Raw genomic sequence first — 21,624 nt, 5'->3', positions numbered from 1 at the left:
ACATCCCCAACTGGTCGTCTGTCTTTTTGTAGATGATTTGAACTTTTCGTCTTTTGACCACATCTTTATTTTTTTTAGTCATAATTATAATATTCACCAAGTTTAACACTAAATCCCTTCTTCTTAGTACCAGTATATTTCTTACTTTTTCCTCAATTATCTGCTTCGCAATCCACTTTCTTACTTTTTCCTTCTAAATTATCTGTATTTTCCTTTTCTCCATTGTACTCTTCTTGATACAATCATGATTTTAATTTTTTTACTTACAAAATCATGTTTTGAAAATGTTATATTATCACTTATAGTTATTAATTATTAAGTAATGTCACGTAAGTAATTATTACTTTTGTGACAAAGAATATGTCTAAATTTTTTCTATTATTTAAAGTCAATTATTAATCCTAGAATTTTTATTTATTGATAAATATTACAATCTCCAACAACCTTGGGTAATAAGTAATTGTAATAAATGGTGATCACATGAATATATTAAAAAGATAAATGAAAAAAATTAAAATATCGTACATATAAAACCTTGGTGTCACTATAGACCAAACGCTCTCCTGGAATAACCACGTTTCCTATTTTTCCCGTCGTACCTTTTTCACCCTAAAGGAAGTAGGTGACGAAGATAATTTAAACTATCTTCGTCACCTACTTCCTTTTGAAACCCGTAGGCTCCTGGTTACTTCCTTAATATTCCCCCCACTTTGACTATTGCTGTGTGGTTTATGGTAGAGTCCCTGGTGATCTCGAAGCAAAATTAAAACGGTTAATTAATTGCTTTGTACGATTCATTTTTTGGGTCCCCAGGGACGCCTCTGTCACTCGATTTTATGAAGAGTTGAAGTGGCTTTACCCCTCCCTCCGTCGTAAATATTTCCTTGCTTCCTTTCTCTATCAAGTTATCCAATCCCGCCGTCCATCGTACATCTCAGATATCCTTCACTTTAAGTCCTCAGTGCATTCGCGCAATACCCACTCACGGCCTTCAGACTTATATGTAACTGCCCATCGAACCGCAGCCTTTGGTAGATCTTTCCTCATCCATTCCTCTTCCCTATGGAATTCTATTTCCTCCTTTATTCGTCTTAGACTTTCGTTTATAATTGTAAATATGTACACTAGCAGAAATAATCTCTTTTCATTTATTATTTTTTGTTTAATTGTATTTGATTTTTTATCATTATTTTTCTTTTTATTTACTATCAGAAGTCATTTTATGTTTTATGATATTACAAGTGGTTTTATTTTATCACTATTTTATATATTCTGTTAATTATTTGTATCTTTTTAAATTCATTGTATTATTTCATTTTATGACATTTTTAATTTCATTTCTATTTTACAATTTACTCTAAGGCTCTAAACCCTAATTTTGACACCTGTAAATTTAACTTTTCTGGTTCAACGTATAATTATTGAGTTTACCCGAGATTTTACTAATACTCATAGTTTATTGTGATGGTACAACTGGCCCTCAGTGTAAATGCAGCCAATTTTTCAAATGATTTCATTTTTATTGAATATATCTATACATATTTTTTGTACTGTATACCGAAAGAACTTCCAAAAAAGTCAAGTAAATTTTGTTTAAAATTATATTTAATGCATTTTTATTGTTAATAAGATGCTAAAGTATAGTAAAAATTGTTAAAAAAAATATGACTTGTCATTTTTTCATAATTCACTGTGTACATAATACCATGCTCCGTCTCTCCTCTCCCTTAATAATTTGTTGAGTGTTTGGAGAAAGTTTGAAATTTGTGTATTTTGTAATATTAACTCACTGTTAACGTAATATTTACTTGATTTTAACTCAAATCATTGAAAATGATTAGGCCTACGCATTCTCAGTTAATGGTAAACATTTTGTTGAAGAATTAAAGAGAGTTTATAAAGAAAAGACAAAGAGTATGTTTCCGTTAATAGACGCCACGCCTGACTGAACCAAACAAAGGTTCCATGCCAGAGCAGTGTCGCCATCTACTGTTTTATTTACAATAATATGTAAAAATCAAATGATAATACCCATTTTCTACAACACATTTTACTTTCCTCTTTTGCACAGTTTTCCTAGTCCAAGCTGCATCTTCTTCTGTCGGCGGATCTTTTTCTATTATTTCTTCATATAATCCTTTTCTTCTAAATACGCTTCAGTTTTTATTGACCAGATCCCGTAATTTTCCGCAACAAGCTTTTCAATACTGAATATCGTGGCGTCCATTGTCCTTTGATTTCGGCGGTTAGTCCTAAATAAAATAACAAACCTTACGTATCCGTTGATATACGTAAATTACTCTGGTCACTTAACTTTTTACATGCTAATCCACAGTCTGCTACCAATTTGTTGAGGAGTTAGGGCGGGTTTTATAAAGAAAAGACAAAGAGTACGTTTACGTTAATAGACACCACGCCCGACTAAAACAAATAAAGGTTCCATGCCAGAGCAGTATTGCCATCTACTGTTTTATTTACTATAATATTTACAAATCAAATAATAATTCTAATTTTCTACAACATATTTTACTATCCTATTTTGCACACAGTTTTACATTAGAAACCATTACAAGATATTAGTTTACAAATACTTTTAGGTTAACTTGTATTGTTTATTTGAGCTCATTTAGCTTTATTATTTAGGAAATAAAAATGTTATATTGAGTTTCTCATGGAATACCCAAGAGAGAGAAAAATATTAGTCTGTTCTATCGATCACCCAGTACAGTAGGGTGACTTTAGTACACTAAAGATTTCAAATGATAAAACTATTTTGTACTATTCTCACCCTATCTTTTAACAGAAAAAATAGTGGGATTTATGGATTAGAGGTTTTTGGATTAAATCTGGAGAATCTGTAAACAAAACTATTAAATCATTTAAAAAATAGCTATTATGAAGATGTATTATTTCCAAGTCTATTAGGAACTGATAGCTGAACTTCTACTTGGTTTTAGTGTGACTTTTACTAAAATGCCCTTTATTTTTCCTCTTTGCTGGACCATTCAGGAACACCTGGTAATGAAAAGGCTAAGCACCCTGTTTCATTAAGCTTATGCTATGTTCAATGGAAATTTTAAGTATTTTTAAAATATAAATATTTTTTCCATGTGGATTTTATATAATTTAAAAATTGTTTTGTTGTATTAATATTTTTTTTCTTCTGTTCTTAGCTGAAGGGCAACAACTACTGAAAATAGAAGACATAGAAATAGAACAGGATTTGAGCGTTTTGCAAGAATACTTGGATGGATAGTGGAATATATTATGTTCCACATTTAACCGTTTATAGTAGCAGTAATAATTGTTATCTTTATTGGATGACACTGCCATTTTGTTTCAAATTTAAAATTACTACTCAATCACTTACGATATAAACATAATACAAAGCTTTATTTTTTCACTTTGTAAACTTAGGCATGTGTTAAAATATATATATTTTCACCACTTACAAAAAGAGTGGAAGGTCTGGGGGTCTCGGATTTAGTTCAAATTTTGTAGGATGGTAGATTTAGTTTCCCTGTTTATGAAGACATATGATTAAAGGGCCACGACTCAATCATTATTTAGATATTTGATATTAAAGATCAAAAACTTAATGTTAAATTCATTCCAGACGCTCTCGTATTTTTAGCAGTCTTTATTTTTTAACGCCAGATGTGTAATTAATACAGATGTTAGCACCGGATCAAACAAGGAAAACTGTTACCCCACTTATTTCTGTGCATGCAGGAACCCACAGGAAAATTTCGTCCGACAGTGCAGAAAAATTTGAGAAATTGGAATAAGGATACAAAAACATAATTGTAACGTCATCAAAATCGGTATTCATACCGATCAGAAATTAACTAATGAATTATATAAGTCATTATTAAAATCATTGATTCATTCCAACGTGGGAGATCAAAAATTTCTTTTAATTATTAATTCTTATTGATAGGGAGGGCAGACAAATTTGCAGATGTATACGCTATTTGTTTACCACCCTTGAAGGCTACTGTACTTGCACTCTCAAAGTCGTTCCACCCAAGTGCACGCCGCTGCTCCAGCCCTGAGACGTGTACTTTTATCGTCAATTGAAAAAATTATTCACCCGCCACGGACTCGAACCTCGAACTCGGCTCCTAACGACGAGGAACACCAATTCGTTGCTGTTACGATAAACCTATGACGTGTAATCGTTCTCTACTAAACTGAATTTAAACAGAGAATTGCATCTTCAATTGCAAATATCCAAAAAATTATTGAGTAGTGGCCCCTATAATCATATAGTTCAAGAGCCCAAGTGGAGAAAAAATGCAGTTATTTCACTCCAATTTTTAATTACTTTAATGAAAACTATGTATAATTACTAGTCGAAATTGATGAGTCTGCTACGTATAGGTAGGGGGAATAAAAATGGCGGCTGTTTCGAGACGGTAGAATAAATTAATTTTTCATTCGGAGCTCTATATCTTTAAAACTACCAACAACACTAGAAAACCTAAAATGGCATCGTTTCTAGTAGAGTAAATTTGTTAAAATATGAGCCCTGATAGAGCTATTTATGTTCAATAGTTCTCGAGATATATCTTTTTAAAAAGCCACATTTCATTAAAATTTTGTACAGAATGTACTGAAAATTCAGTAGTCCGTGAACTTATTTTGAGAAATTTATATCTCAAAAACTATTTGACATACAGACGTCTATTAGCACTCAAATTAAAGCTGGTTTAATGGACTATAAAGTAGTTTATCTTCGTAGGAGTAGTAGTTTTAATGATATTTTCTGAAATATATTGGTTTATAGTAGTCCGGAAAAATTTTCATGTGCCAAATCTATATTTATATGCGAATATAATAAAAACTACTACCCCTACGAAGATGAACTGCATAAACTATTTTATAGCCTATTAAACCAGCTTTTATTTGAGTGCTAATAGACAACTGTTCGTCGAATGGTTTTTGACATATTTTTTTTTCAAAAATCAAACATTTTATCCGAACAACTAGAAATTAACTTTTTTTGAATTTATTTTGTCAAATATAATAAAAACTACTTCTCCTACCAAGATAAACCTTATAAACTATTTTATGGTAAATTTAACTAGCTTTAATTTAAGTGCTGACTAACATCTGTACGTCTTATGGTTTCTGAAATTAAGTTTTTCATGAATCAAACTTATTGTCCGAACAACTATAAAAAAATATATTTCAGCACATATCATAAAAACTACTATTCCTACTAAGATAAAGGTCATAAACTACTTTATAGTACATTAAACTAGCATTACTTTGAGTGCTAATAGACATCTATAAGTCACATAGTTCCTGAGATATGGATTTCTCAAAATAAATTAACTAACTACTAATCTTTCAGGACATTTTTATGAAATGTTTCTTTTTAAAAAGCTATATCTCGAAAGCCATTAAAGGTAGACAGCTCAATTAGAGCTAATATTTCAGAACATTTAATCTACATTAAATAATGTTCTCTTTGGTTTTCTAGTGCTATTGATAGTTTTTAAGATATAGAGAGCTTCCAACGAGAATTATTTTTTTTTAAGGTTTTGAAACAGCTGCCATTTTTTATTCCCCCTACCATAACTTGGCAGACTCATCTATTTTGACTAGTAATTATATATGGTTTTCATTAAAGTAATAAAACATTGGGGTGAAATATCTGCCTTTTTTTCTTCCCATATATATCTTCATCAAAAGGGAAACTAAATCTACCATCCTTCAAAATTTGAACTAAATTCGTGACCCCAAGACCTTGCACTCTCTTTGTAAGTGAAAATATTTATATTTTAACACATGCCTAAGTTTAGAAAGTGAAAAAAAAATAAAGCTTTGCATTTATGTTTATATCATAAGTGATTGAGTAGTAATTTGAAACAAAATGGCAGTGTCATACAATGAAGATAACAATCATTACTGCATTACTTTTTTAGTGTTTTTCCAAATTTATTATTATTATTATTACTGTAGATAGATTCTACAAATGTATGTAGATGCTATTCATTAATTTTTTCAGTTTAGTTTGTAAAAATTGTTTTTAAATTACCCTATTATATGAGTTATAAATGTTTATTATTTAGCCCCAAGGGTAAAAATTTTATTCACTATGTCTATAAAAAAATTATAAATTTTGAGCTTTTTTTCACAGCTGTCATGTAGTTTTGTGCTGTTTTGATTTACTTGTATCATTTCAGTAAAAATGTTATTTATAACAAATATTATGAGTAATTATTCTTATTAATGATTCCAGAAAAATTTACTCTCCTTTCAAAATATCGTTCCTATCATATCATGACCTAATCGAAATTTTCTATAACGTTCCCACTTCTACCCTTATCCCTAAACAAGTCTCCTTGCGAAACCTCAACTCTTTAACCTCAGAAACAATCAATTCTATACTTGATTCACTACCCAGTTTTATAGAGCCCATTTATCCCTACCAATCAATTGATGGTGAAATGCATCTCATCCAATCTTCTAACCTTCTTTAATCAGCTCGCTCCTCTTAAATTCTTTACCTTCCGACACTCCCCAGCCCCTTGGATAAATTCTGAAATCAGAGAACTAATGAAAGGAGAGATGGACTAGACTTCCAGATGATTATTCCTCGTTCAAGTCTCTTAGAAACCTTACCCAGTCCTCCTTACGCCGTGCAAAAGCGCTTTCATAGTATCCTCTGCCAAGTCCCAGATCCTAAAACTAACTGGATAATCCCAAGGAAATTCTCCTTCACCGGCTACACAACCTTATCTCACTATCAGGTCTCTCCTGACAACCTTAATGCATTTTTCAGTGACACCCTTCTGAATGAGCCTCAGATCTTCCCATTCCTCAAATTCCATGTAACCCTGATTGTTTCTATTTTCTTTACATAACTCCCGATGACCTAATTACCTTTTTACTCAAATCCCAAACGAATAATGTTGAACAAGACCAAATATCAGTAAAAATGATTAAACTAAGCCTTCCTGTCCTACACATCCACAACTTTTTCCTTCAAAACTTCATTTTTCCCACAGCCTAGAAATAAGGTTGGACCACGGAATAAGGTTTTTCCTTCATAGTTTCCGACTTTAGGCCCATCTCCATCAGATCAGATCTAGCTAAGCTTCTGAAAAGATTAGGTCATTCCCACCTCACCTCATTCCTTGAACAAAGTACTAATCCATTCCAATCAGGTTTCCGTTCTGGTAATTCCACACAATCAGCTCTGTTAAAAATTTCCGAAGAACTCTATACCTCTGTAGACCAACAGAAAATCACAATCCTTGTCCTCTTTAACTTTTAAAAGCTTTTGAATCTGTTGGTCACACAATCCTCTCAAAACTATACATTTCCATATCTAATAATTTTTTGAACTGGTTTCACTCTTTCCTGTCTCTCCGCTCCCAAACAGTTGTTATTCCTAATAAAACTCCCCCCCCCCCCATCATCACTACTTCTCTCTCATGTTGTTCTTCAAAGTTCCTCCAATAGAGCCAACTTTATCCCAATATTTGGCTAATGTGCCTTCTTGGCACGTTTATAATTCAATCCCTAATAACTGAAAAATCATTCAATATCACCGACTTCCTCACCCTATGTTTATCCATTCTAACATTAAAAACAAGATCCCAACTATTCGTATATCCCTACCCATTGAACAACCTCCTTTGAAAAATCCTTTTCTGTTCCGGCTACCTCACTTTGGAACTCCTAACCTATATCCATCCATAAAGCTTGCTCCTTAATATCATTAAAATACCAGTTTTTATCCATCTTCTTGATTATCAATCTTCCGTCAACTTGTTAATAATTAACATCAAATAAGCTTCAGTAAATATGTATCCAATACAATGAAATAAAATTTGGATAAATATGCTCATATTTGTTAAAGTGTGATATAAAAATTCATTTTTTATTTATACAAGTTGCTCTATGGCAAATTGTTGATATATCGATTATTGATCACAAGCTGTTTGTAACAGCCGGTAATCTTTTGTTTGACTAGTAGTAGTTCTCAAGCCTTTTGTTGTGTGCGCTTTTTTGTTATTACTACAGTAAGAACGTTTTTTGTTATCTAACCGTAACAAATATAACATTTTATTTGTGTTTACCACCCACCGTTCAACCGCTGCAGTTGCAGCATGGTAACGTGCCAGTCTACCAACCCACAGGTTGTCAGATGGAATCATGGTCCAACCCGGGTTTTTTTCAAGCATAAAATAATGCAAAATTCATTTACAACCTCCCCCCCGGGCATTTGTGAGGCCCGTTAGTCAATGGGTGGCACTCACAAAAAAATAGGCGTGGGAGTGACGAACCCACCCTACGATAAAACCAGGTCAAGAAACGTGCGATGTACTAGGAAATACATCGCGCGAGGACTAAGGCCTTCATGGTCTGTTGCCTATTTAATAATTATAATAATGGTGAAGGCACATTTGGCAAGGCTGGGGAAATTTTATGGTTTGATTGTAGACTCTATGGAGAGGGTCTGAGATGATTTTGATGGCAGCAAGTTTTTACCTTCCAAGTTCCTTTCTTTGTGAACACCAATCACCTCAGTGATCTGATATATGATATATTTGTACAGGAACATTTATGAGATATGGATATTTCTATCAGAGCTTCCTAGTTAGCTAACAACTGCAAGAATGTCTCATTTCCTATACTGAAGGAAAAAAATGTTTTATTTCCTATGTCAACCTTTCTGGTCTATTCACAAAGACCTAGTAATTCCTTTAGGCCAAGTGCACTTTTTTTTCTTAGATAAGCAAGCTGTTATGTTTAGTATAAACAAGAATCAACTGATTTTTATGCAGGATGTACACGTTTGCAACTTGCCACAAATTCAAGACTGTACAAACATCAGTATTCACATGCTTGTTTTGTTCTTTTTACGTTTGTCAACGACAATCATACACCATTATACATACAAATTATACATTATACACCATTTTTGAAATAAAAAGCAACAAACTACATATAGGAAATGAAGGAAGGGAAATGTTAGATGTACCATCAGAAAGTTAGATGGTACATGATAAAAATTCATATAAATAGTACTACATAACCTATTATTTCAACTTTTGTTCAAGATTTTCAATGAAATATTTGTTATTGTAGGAAGATAGACCGGGTGGTGGTCAATGAAGGTATCAAAATAGTAAAATAAAACTATTAATTGTTAATCAACGTTTAGCCCCACTTTGCAGGGCTGTCAGACTGAAATAATAGAATTTCAAAATATAAAATCTTAAACTAAAGTTAATTATTGAATGTGAAGGTTGAGGGAATTTTTCAATTAACTGAAACATAGAGAGTACAAATATTAATCTGTTGGCAGTTCTAAATCAATGCAAATTGAACACAAACATATGGATGTAGCACAAGCGCTCTTTGATTTGTAGCTAAAAACTGACACACAACGGGTCAGGCACAAACTCATGCCAACTTATATCAGCCAATCCAAAAGACTCCTCCAAATCATTGCGCATGCATGAAGAAGTTGCTATACTTCGGCAAACGTTTAGTTACCTTTAGTGGTTTTTTGATGATTTCTCATACTTGTTGAGTGTTAGTTTAAAATTAAGCACTCCAAAAACTATTAAGTGAGCAAATAAAAAGCAATTAAACCAGAACTTTCTGCTTCAGGTCCTTTTTATATCCAATTGATCAAGTTTTGTGGAAACAGCATGGCTAATTTACCTAATGTAAACAAATGGGTGTGATGATGTTAAGGACATAAATAAAAACTGTTGAATTTTCTTTAACTCTTCATTATCGTTCTTACCATTAACACCTAGAATCCATTTCTTGATATCATATTTAAAAGAATTGAAATTGACACAAAAGCTACTTATGTTCTTCAAATTCAAAAATTGACAATTTTCCCTCACATTTATAAGTGAATTCATAACTTTTTCCTGACCATACAAAATTTGAAACTTGTAGACACTCTGTTTAAACAACAATACAAAATTGCCATAATCAAACACACCAAGCATATCCATGTCATTAATATTACTTGTTAAGTATTCATAGTAATATATGAATAGAAGTCTGCATTTGATTTAAACTGTGCTATCATTCTTTCTTTATAAGGGGAACATCACATACTCTTAATTAAGGTATGGAATTCACAATCAATCTCTTCTGCAAAGAAAACATATTCTTTGATTCACTGATTTATAGTTAAATATTAAAACATTTACAAAGAAACATAGTGGTGAGGGATTTATCACTGTTTCTCTCTCTTTTTTTTTTTTTTTTTTTTTTTTTTTTTATATAGAGCTAACACAAATATAAAACCAATCAACCAATTGTGTATTGTTTATTTATAATATCCATTTACAAAATTAATGACTATGTGAAAGTGTGTTCACAAAGTGTTTTATATCAATCACTGTTTGAAAATAAAAATCGAAGTATTATTACTTGACTTACAATAATATAATCAATTAAAGAAAAATATATATATATATATAAAACAACTAAATCAGTCTCTGCAATTTGATAATATATAGAGATCTTAGAGAAAAGGAGAAATAAATGAAATACTTATTTAAAGAAGGTCTAGATACATGATAAAAGAAAAATAATGGTAATAATAACAATAAGGACGATATAACCCACAGCAAATATCAACAATTGTTTTAATTTGTAACAGCAAGTTCATTTTATTAAATAAAAAAATTAATTACGAAAAAGAAAAGCTTGTTTTTGACCTTTCATGCTCCAATTCAAACTTTTCTAGTTCCTTTTCAAGTTCCTGAAACATAAAAAAATTAAATAACAACTTTAAATGTTTAATTTAAAATATTTTTTTCTAATATCATTTTGTGCGTACATGTGTGTATACATATATATTTTTTTGTTCAAACTTTAAAAACTCTACGATATTGGAATATAGATAAAAGGAGTCTCAATATACATTTTCATCCCCTCCCTCCTTATCTCTACACCATTTAGAATTTTTATTTAATTTTTTGAGAATTCCAGAGTCAGGTCAGCAGGAAAAGAACTAGAAAAGTAATTTAGAAATCAACATTATTTCCAAAGACAGACCAAATCCTCTGTTATAACAAAATCAAATAAAAATTCTGTTTTTCAAAATGAAAAAAATTAAACTATGAAAGCTTCTGATGGGTCTATCAAATATATGTAATCAGAGGTATTCTACACAATTAAGTATATTAAATTTTTTTTTTTTTTTAGAAAACTGGCATCAGATTTGTTTTCAGCAATTAAAAAATCCATAAATTAAAATTTTTGGGTGAATAAAAAATTTAAATATTTTTACTACAATAAAAATGTCATCCTGGCCTTAAAATGTTTTTAAGATTTAAATAACCCCTATGATTTAGAAACCTTTTAACTTTTTCAAATTCAATCTTGGAATCGATAAAAGTTCTTCAGCTACAAGATTTGCTTTAACCAAGGTGTTCCTACATGACAAAAAACATTGTTTTTATTTTGTAATTACACTTTTTTTTTTTTTTTTTTTTTACAAATCTTTGAAGAAAATACAATAGCTGTTTATATAGATAAAAACAATAAACTCCCCACTTTCTAATGAGTTCAAGAACATATAAATCAGACAAACTGAAGATGACATCAGAGCTCCATAACAAACCAAAATTTTTTACCCTCTTAGAACTGAAAATAAAAATTTATTTTAGTTTTTAATGTATTTTGTAACAGTTTTTTTTGGGTGCACTAAATCAAAATACAGCATTATTTTAAGTACAAAATATCTAAAAGGTTAACTTAAAATATCTAAGGCTGGTTTACTTAGTAATTAATTTTTTTTTTTTATTTCTTTTGCAATAATTTTGTTACTTATGTATTTTTCCTTTAATTTACTCTCAAAAACAAATGTTTTGTGGAAGGACCATGCCAATATCATTTTCCCAACTCAAAATATAAAATAAAGTAGTTTCGGTGTGTTTTATTTATGGTTTGTTAGCTCCTTAGATCCCATTGGATGAAAGTTGTACATATGTTGATTTTTTTTTTTTTAATATAGAATCACTAAAAAAGTTTAATCAAAATCAGAGGACACTTATTGAGCATTCTTCTGGATTTGAAAGGGGTTTTATTGTTCTCTGTTGATTTTCATTAAAACTTAAAATCCTCACTTTTAACATCAAAAACCGGTTTCAAATCAAAATCTTTGTAACCTATTCATACCCTTTATCATAAAATTCTTCTTCTGAAATTTTAACATAAACTATAAAACTACTAAGCAAAAATATTATAAAAAAATGATATATTTTACCTGAAGCATTGTATTTCGGTCCCATTGAGCCTTATATTCATCTATAATAGTCCTGAAGCTGAGGTAGAGATTTACTAAAGTATCGATCTGATCTATTTCTTTGGCTATTGTTAGAGTCTTGTTAAACAGAGAACTCAACTTGTTACTGTCAATTTGCACCTTCCTCTCTAAGGCATTATTATATATATTAAAATCATATTTAAAATGAAAATAAAGCAAGAATATTATCTATAAAAAAAAAATTAGAACAAAATAATTTTCCAACAATTACCATTTTTTTGTTCTTTTTCATTCTCTTGACTTTCTGTTTCTGAATTGTTTCCTTCTTCTTTTTTCGAAATATCTGGAATAGAAGTTATATCAGAAAAAAATTAATTTTTAATATTTATTTGTAAAAATAAATACTTGGAAGTATCAATTAATAGACAGAATTAACCTCACCTTCTGTCATGGTACTATCACCTGAATTGCTTCCCGAAGTCTCTTCTGTTTTAGAAGGATCAGGACTCTAGGAGGTAAAACAAACAAAAGTAAATTAAGAAACTTAAGGAATTTATACATACTGTTAAATCTTAGGAAACATAAAACTAAAAGTAGCATTGGTTGAAAAAAAATAAATAAATGAAACTCAATGATAAATAAATCTTATAAAATGAACATAAATCCTAAGGCAGCAAGTTAATGCCAAAAAGCGTCTCTCTGAGTCTAATTAAATAAAAGAGATATTCGGAGATGATCAAGGAATAGGACAGCAAGAGAATTATGAATTCAAGTACTTAACCAGAATGATTACTTGCCTCAGAAAAGTAAATTAAGGTGTGAAAAGTTATAACAAACTCATGTCTGTTCAGTATACAGAAATGTTTGAGTAGCAAAAGTTTGTCCAGAAAGTCTCTTATATAAAAACATTGAGAAGCTGATTATGACTAATGGATGCAAGACATGATCTTGGGGTAAAGAAAGCAAAATAATCCTTCAGGTATAGGAGAGAAAAATTCTTTGTAAATTTTATGGCACAATTGAAGTGGAGGATTCATGGAGAATCAGGACTTATCTAGAGTTAAGGGATCTAAATGGTGAACAAGATTTGAGTCATTCAGCTCAACAAACTGCGACAGATAGGGCATGTTGAAAGGATTGACCAAACAATAAAAATAAGCTTAAATGCTGAGAACACAAAAACCATTACGACTGGATTCCCAATCTTTCCTTTCATCTATTCTTGGACCTCCCAACCTAAACTAAACAATACTAATGTAAAATGCTCAATACATCAGCCAAAACCTTGGAGTCCCTTCTGACCTAACCTTTTCTGAGAAGCAACGCATCTCTCACATTTTCTGTTAAACCATATCAACCCTAAAGCAATTCATGTGTCTCTTTTAACTCCTTACTCACAAAATCCATCAACTCTCGTAATATAAATTAACAATCATTAAGCTCCAAGTTAGTATGGCCACACTACCAATACCAACATGAAATATACCACCAATTTGTTCTTAAGGGACTACAATTCAAATCTCATTTCAAGTATTAACAAAATATAAATTGTTTATGCTTAAAACATTAGTATTTAAATATTAATAAACATATATTACTTCATCACAAAAATCCTCAGTTTGTTCTAGGTCTCTTTATGATTTCATTATTACTATTACGATTTATGATACTAATATTATTAAATATAGATATTTAGATAATTTAGGAAAGTAAGTCAGTACCTGTTTAGACCTGCGAGGTTTCTTTCCAACAATTCCTTTTGACCACCTCATAGGTTTTCGAGCCTTCTTCTTACCATCATCTTTTAATTCCTTATCTTTATCTTTATCCTTCTCTTTTTCTTTATTATCCTCAGTGACGCCTTCATCACCTTCACAGTCATCTTTAAAGAACTCACGGATAAATCTGTAGGAAATATATTGATAGGTAGAAAAATCATAATTATGGAAAAGTTTTGAGAACAAAATATGAATTTGATTCAGTTTACATCAACATTTGAGTACCATTTTTATCCAGAAATTAAAATGCACTTCAAAGGTATGGTAGGGAAAACATATTACTTACCTAGAGCGAATAAAAAAGGTAGGGTCTTTGAAACATCATGACAATTTAACGAAACATAATAACAAATTAGATTGGTCTAGTTTTGACTTATCTATCAAAAAAAGTGGTGTGAATTCAAGTTTTTTTATACATAAATTCATTTTATAAAGAGTAGTATGCCCCAAAAGCAACAAAAAAATCATAAGGTCTTTATGGTCATTTACCACACAGAAAATCGGGAAATTAAAGTTGTTTATAAATACTGAAAGCTAACAGTGGCCCCAAAAGCAACCAAAAAATATACGGTCTTTATGGTCATTTTCCACACAGAAAATCGAGAAATTAAAGTTTTTTGTAAATACTGAATGCTAACAGTGGCCTCAATAGCAACAAAACAATCATATGGTCTCTATGGTCATATTCCACACAGAAAATCAGGAGATTAAAAGTTTTTATAAGAGCTGAGTAGTAAACTAACTACAAACTAACCAAGTGAAATTCAAAAAAGGTTGCTCAAAATAGTAGAAAAACTATTTATTTTACACCATTGTTTCACATCACATTGCATGGCTTCATCAAGGCTAAATAAAACAGTAAAGTATTGTAAAACTATTAGAATAAACATAAAAAGATATAAAAATAAACTAAGTAAATTACAAGAATATAAATTGAAATGAAAAGAAATAATAATAAACATAGTAAAAAAGGGGAAGAAGAAATAAATAAATGTAGGAAAATGCCACATTTCCTTCTCATTGGAAAACCGCTTTAGTTCGACCATTTAATAAAATCCCAAATCATTCTTCACCAAATGACTTCCGCCCTATTTCTCTCCTCTCTAACCTTTCAAAACTGCTAGAACGCCTTGTTCAAAACCAACTCTCCAATTTCCTAGAAGAACGTTCCCCCATCAATCCCCTCCAATCCGGCCATTTAACACAATCCGCTTTCCTTAAAATAACCCACGACCTCTAAACTGCCATGGAACAACAAAACCTAACTATCCTCATCCTCCTGGATTTCTCCAAAGCATTTGATACGGTTGACCACAACATCCTTCTTACCAAACTACGAAATCTTCCTCTATCCAACATTGCTTTGCGCTGGTCCAATCATTCCTATCCGATCGTTCCCAGTACATAGTGGTTCCTGATAAACCTCCATCAATGACTTGGCCCCTAACCTGTGGCGCCCCTCAGGGTTTATCGCTATCCCCTACTCTTTTCGCTATCTACATCAATGATCTTCCCATCCTTATCCAACATTCTCAATACCATTTGTACGCAGATGATTTCCAAATTTACCTTCCCTTCCCACCTTCTGACCTATTAGTTGCTACGGAGAAGATCCAGGAAGACTAAGGCAATCGTAATAGGATCCAATCACCTCTTGAAAACTATTCCTCTTATTCCAACCTTATTGCTAAACAACAATCCAGTACAATTCCATCCATACGTTAAAAACCTTGGTGTCACTATAGACCAAACTCTCTCCTAGAAAAACCATGTCTCTGATATTTCCCGTCGTACCTTATCCACCCTGAAGCATTTAAATTATCTTTGTCACCTACTTCCTTTGGAAACCCACAGGCTCCTCGTTACTTCCTTAATATTCCCCCACTTTGACTATTGCTGTGTGGTTTACAGGGGTGTCTCTGGGGATCTCGAAGCAAAATTAAAATGGTTAAATAATTGACGGCAGTCAAAACTAAAACTAAACCTTTTTAGTTTTGACTGCCGTCAAAATAGCCCTGAAGAAGCCCTGCAACGTGGTGCGAGACGTTGGCTCATTAAATTAGTATATTTCTACTATTTGAGTTTTTCTTGACCGCACCCGGACCATATTCCTTTCATCAAGGTTAAATAATTGCTTTGTATGATTTATCTTTGGGGTCCCCAGGGACGCCTCTTTCACCCGATTTTATGAAGAGTTGAAGTGGCTTTACCCCTCCTTCCGTCGTAAATATTTCCTTGCTTCCTTTCTTTATCAAGTTATCCAATCCCGCTGTCTATCATACATCTCAGATATCCTTCAATTTAAGTCCTCAGTGCATTCTCGCAATACCCGCTCATGGCCTTTAGACTTTTGGGCGACGTAACTGCCCATTGAACTGCAGCCTTTGGTAGATCTTTCCTCATCCAATCCTCTTCCCTATGGAATTCTATTCCCTCCTTTATTCATAGTTCTAACACCCTTCCAATCTTCAAATCCCGTATCTTCAACTACCTTCTGTCCACCCAATTCCGGAAGAATAACAATTGAAAGTTTCAAAAAATCTTTATATATTTTCTGTATTTTATGTCTTAGATTTTCATTTATAATTGTAAATTATATCTTTTAATTTATTATTTTTTAGTAATTGTATTTTTTTTCTTTTTATTTACTATCAAAAGTCATCTTATTTTTTATGATATGACAAGTGGTTTTATTTTATTTGTTTTATCATTATTTTATATATTCTGTTAATAATTGTTGTTTATTTGTATATTTTTAAATTCATTGTATTATTTTATTTTATGACATATTGTAATTTCATCTCTATTTTGTAATTTACTCTAAGACTATAAAGCCTAATTTTGACGCCTTTAAATTATTCTAATGGGATCAATCCCATAATAATAAATAAAGATTATTATTATAATATAAATAAATTAATAACATAGAAAGATGCTAACCTGAGTCATAACAGATAGAAAATGAACTGAAAATTAAAATTTGAAGGATGGAAGGAGCATTAGTGAGGGATAAAAGTCAAAGGAACTATAATGTATAAATTTGGTGAAAGTATTTAAATGGATAAAAAAAGATAGGAGATAAGGTAGGATAGAAACAGTCAGACATGAAAAGAAAGTTAATTTTATAGAATTATGTAAAGGTATATTCTTATATTCCTGCATACTTTACAGTGTTTGTGAATTGTTTTATTAAGCCCTGGCGAAGCAAAACATGGGACAAAACATTAGTGTGTAATCAATAGTTTCCTACTATATTGAATAACATTTTCTAACTGCCAACCGGACCGTCTTTCTTCATTAATTACACATGGTTGACTCATTATATACCAATATAACTCAAACTATTTGTTAGGTAATTTAAAATAATAAAATTACTTAATATTACTCATAATGATTGCATAAAACTGGAGGGAAATCTAAACTTTTTCAATAACAGATTTCAACTTAATTAACCTTGACTAGTATATTAAATTTGGAACTTTTTTTGAAAGTAGGAAATCTTTAGATCAGTAGGAGGCTGATAAATAAATTGTGATTAATAATTATATAATTAATTATTAATGATTTTGTTATTTAGCCGCCTTAAAGACCCTTCAAATGGTTTTAACAAATATAAATTATACTTATTTTTTAAGAAAATGTCCAGCTGTTTGGGATTACATAACTAAAATATTTTTTTAGTTACTCAATAAATATTTTGAATATTCAATAAAAAAAGTAACTAGCTGATAAAAAAACTTGGATTTATTCCTTTTCTGCGAGAATAAAATATGACCATAGTCCATATGAACTTTTTTGATTTTTTTGAGGCATATTATTGCCTCTTTAACAAACAAATTTACACACAACAAAAAACCCAATTCCACATCACACTTTTTGGTAAATCAGAATCTGGACTAATTTCTAAAGAAACCTTGACTTAATTTGTACCAAAGGTAGAAATGGATTTAAGTTTCTAGAAGTGGTATATTTGTAGTGTAACAGAGGGAGGCTGAGAAAAACATTCACAAGTAAAGTGTAATTTAAAAGACAAAACAAAAAACTTATCACTTGGTTCACTCATGAGAACCTTTGCAATATATTTAGTTAAGCAATATATAGTATATATTCAAAAGGTGAATGAACATTCTTCTACTTTATTTTTATCTAATCTAGAAATAATAAATTATTTACATAATGTAAAAAATCCTCAGGAGACCATGCAATATAAAATAAATTATTTATGATTTTTAAAAATGTTAAGAAACCTTTGGCTAGAGTTTTCTTCTCTTTTCTTCCGAGCTTCTCGGATGCTTCTACATGATACTTCAAAATCAGAATCCATCTCTGCTTTTATTAAGGCATAGGCAGTATCACGAAGGTAGCAGGCTCGATGACGTATAAGCTTATCTGCTGGATCCCTAAAGGGAAAAGCGTATAATTACTATAATATTTATATACTAACTCATTTTAAATATATTGTTTTGGCAAGTAGCTCCGAAAATAACAGTAAGTCTCTGTTTTCATTCAAACAAAGTAAACGAAAAAAATTAAAAACTAAAATATAACATTTTTTAATAAAGCACTTAAAAGTCCTAAATTATTATTAAAACTTCTTGATGGTAAACAATAGGTTTTTAATGAGGATCACTCATGCATGAAACAAGTTTTAAAATTTTATGATTATGCACACACCCAACACTCTCACTCAGAGATCCACACATCCAACACTCACTCAGGCACACAAAACACACACATGTGGAGTTTCTAGTTTCCCATCGGGTGTCTCCCCAGGTGGCGGATGGGGGATTCACACCAGATATAGTGTGGGAAATAAAATACCCGGGGTGGACCAAAACAAGACACAAATCCAGGTGGGACGGTTACTAGAATAAGCAGCGTACTGGTCAGCATTCTTTGTTCCTCAGGTTAGACACAGCTGTTTCATAACAGTGCAGGGACATAAAAACCCAGTACTGACATCCAAAGGGAATGTGAAAGCGGGTTCCCGGCATCGTCATCATATGACTGCAGTGCTGCAATGGTGGGAGACTTGGGCATTGTAGCATCTATCTAATTAGTCTAAGACTGACTACTTGCAAGATAAATGGACTTCTCTCTTTTACTCATACAACGCATAACATTCTTGACGAGATAAGGACTTATGCCTATGAAATCCAACTTTACTTTAAAAATATGCCCTCCATATCAAAACTGCAGATAGCCACACTTAAACAATGGAGATAAGCCCACCATTGGCCAGAAATACACAAAACATCAAGGAAGAAACCTAGCCTTAAGCCTCCGAGGCCTGATGCTGTAATTGTGAAGTTCCAACAACTAGCGAACGAGACGTCTTACAGAGTTCAAGAGAGCTAGAAGGAACCTCTGAGGAGCCATCAAAGAAAGTAAACAATATTGCTGGAGAGAACTTCGAGATAAGGTGGATGCAGACCCATGGAGTAGGCCTTATAAAATAATGCTTAAGAAACTAAATAAAGGCACAATGCAGCTCCCCACAAGATCGAATGTTGTGGACAATATTGTCAGCACACTATTCCCAGAACAGACGAGTACCATTGGATGTATAGATTTTATATTTATATATGTGTATATATATATATATATAAAGTATAAACAACTGGTTTTCCACAAATCACGCAGGAAGAGATAGAGGACATGGCCTCAGACCTACAACATGGCAAGGCACCAAGATTGGACAGAAATCCAAATATGGCTCTCAGAAAACAGCTGGATCTTTTCATCGATCTCTTCAATTCCAGCATTCATGAAGGCTCATTTCCAAAACCTTGGAAATGACAGTGCCTTGTACTTATACCAAAGGGTAAAGGAAGACTGGAAGACCTGTCAACCTATCCAATTTGTTTATTGGATATTACAGGTAAGGTATATGAGAAAATCCTTTCCCTCAGGCTACAGGGGTTCACAAAGGGTGTCAATGGCCTCTCAATGGCTCAATATGGATTTTGTAAAGAGCGATCCACGGTAGATGCTACTTGGTACTTGCTACAATTGTCCCTTTGATTATGTTATACGGGGCTACAATTTAGAGAGAAGCAATAGTTTGTTTATCACGGAATTTCCTTAAGGGCAGTAAGTGCTTTTCAAACTGTTTCCTATGAGGCAGTGTGTGTGATAGCCAGAATGCTGCCTTTTAACATGGATGCTTTAGAGCCTACCAAAATCGCTTTAATTGGACAACACTGCAGAATATCCAGCATGTCTGGTTATCGAAGAAACAGCGGAGCACATGTTTTTTACTTGCATATGATTTGCAGAAGAAAGAAGGGAATTGGAGAGATTGTGAGGAGGAAGCATCACACCAGAAAACATTGTGAGCCATATGCTGCGATTAGAACAACATTGGGACACAGTGAAGATATTCAGTTGTCCTTAAGAGGTTGAGAGCGGAAGAGAGGGCTAGAGGGTATGACTAGCATGGAAAACATGAAAACCATGTGAAGAGGTGGCACTCAGCCCTCTATGAAGTAATGCCTAACGGTGGTCCTATGGAGAGGAATAAACAGGTGTAGTGAGGTCATTTAAGAGGGCAAAAATTCCACACATGGATAGGTACGGGCCTACCCGTGTCTTTTGAAAATTTCTACCGACCCTCGTAAAAAAACACACAAACCCTCCTATAATATAATTTAATCAATACACTATAATATAATTTAATCTATACAATTACCTATCCGGATTGTACTCTAAAGCATTTCGGCACAATAAATCAACATCTGATAAAAAGTCTTGGGCACATGTATATTTGTGAAGGTCAATTTTTGTCATCATTGTCTCAAGATCCATTGGTTCCTTAATAATTTGCAAGTAGTCCGGAACTTCTTTTATGTCAACTGGTTTTGAAAACATATAGAACCTGTAACAACACACTTTAGCACATTAATGCAAGCTAAAACCTATAGGTTATTGGTATATAACAGAAATCAGAGCCAAAACTTGATATAGCATTTATAAGTCAATTGAAACTTTTTCCAAATCAATTGTTACTTTGTCCATTTGTAACCCAACTGGACTTGAATTAATTCAAGAAAAGTTGTATTTTATTTTATTTTTAAATGAAAAATATCTACGTTTGTTTCAATAATGACTTTTGATATAATTTTGTCCCATTCTTCCAATACTTTTTTTCTTTATTAGACTATCAATATCAAGTGCTAATTTCACTAGTTATTAGATTCAAAAAAATTAGTTTTTTTTGTTTTTTTTTTTGTTAGTAGTATAACATAAATATTATATGTACTCACATAATTTATTCTTAAAATTGATAAATAGAAATGAATATGGTGCTCGACACCGAGCTATTCTTCTATTTATAAGTTAATATAAAAATTATCATGAGAATGTCTGCAATAATTGACCTGAATAATATTTTGGTTATTTTAAATCAATTTAGTAAATTCCATTATCTTCTATTTGAAGATCTATTGGTTTAAAATAATAAAAGTACTTAATATTGCTGATAATGAAATAAAAAAAACTATTAAAATTACTAGGAAGTTTTTTTTATAACATTTAGTACACAACTTTCACAATAATAAACTTGTTTTTCATAAAAACAATATA

General features: G+C 31.7%; 2 protein-coding genes across 6 annotated transcripts in view; one reads left to right on the top strand and one right to left on the bottom strand.

Moving 5' to 3' along the window:
* Window positions 1–5,047, top strand: part of Dysb (Dysbindin) — a 34,184-nt gene extending 29,137 nt beyond the window's left edge. For all 3 annotated transcript variants that reach the window (XM_014422653.3, XM_014422651.3, XM_014422652.3), the window contains one exon: window positions 3,174–5,047. In XM_014422653.3, the coding sequence (XP_014278139.1) occupies window positions 3,174–3,256 (83 nt within the window). In that variant the 3' untranslated portion in view covers window positions 3,257–5,047. The remainder of the gene's footprint in view (window positions 1–3,173) is intronic.
* A 5,576-nt stretch (window positions 5,048–10,623) lies between these two features.
* LOC106682021 (ATPase family AAA domain-containing protein 2) overlaps window positions 10,624–21,624 on the bottom strand; it is a 75,278-nt gene continuing 64,277 nt past the window's right edge. For all 3 annotated transcript variants that reach the window (XM_067046127.1, XM_067046128.1, XM_067046129.1), the window contains 7 exons: window positions 20,732–20,917; window positions 18,288–18,440; window positions 13,984–14,167; window positions 12,704–12,770; window positions 12,534–12,605; window positions 12,263–12,429; window positions 10,624–10,753 (listed from right to left, as the gene is read on the bottom strand). In XM_067046127.1, coding sequence (XP_066902228.1) covers window positions 10,682–10,753; window positions 12,263–12,429; window positions 12,534–12,605; window positions 12,704–12,770; window positions 13,984–14,167; window positions 18,288–18,440; window positions 20,732–20,917 — 901 coding nt within the window. In that variant the 3' untranslated portion in view covers window positions 10,624–10,681. The remainder of the gene's footprint in view (window positions 10,754–12,262; window positions 12,430–12,533; window positions 12,606–12,703; window positions 12,771–13,983; window positions 14,168–18,287; window positions 18,441–20,731; window positions 20,918–21,624) is intronic.

Source organism: Halyomorpha halys, unplaced genomic scaffold (genome assembly GCF_000696795.3).
Source record: "Halyomorpha halys isolate HHAL.00 unplaced genomic scaffold, Hhal_1.1 Scaffold384.1, whole genome shotgun sequence".
NCBI classification, from domain to species: Eukaryota; Metazoa; Arthropoda; class Insecta; order Hemiptera; family Pentatomidae; genus Halyomorpha; species Halyomorpha halys.
Note: the sequence above shows the minus strand (reverse complement) of the source record. Positions and strands in the feature narration are given on the sequence as shown.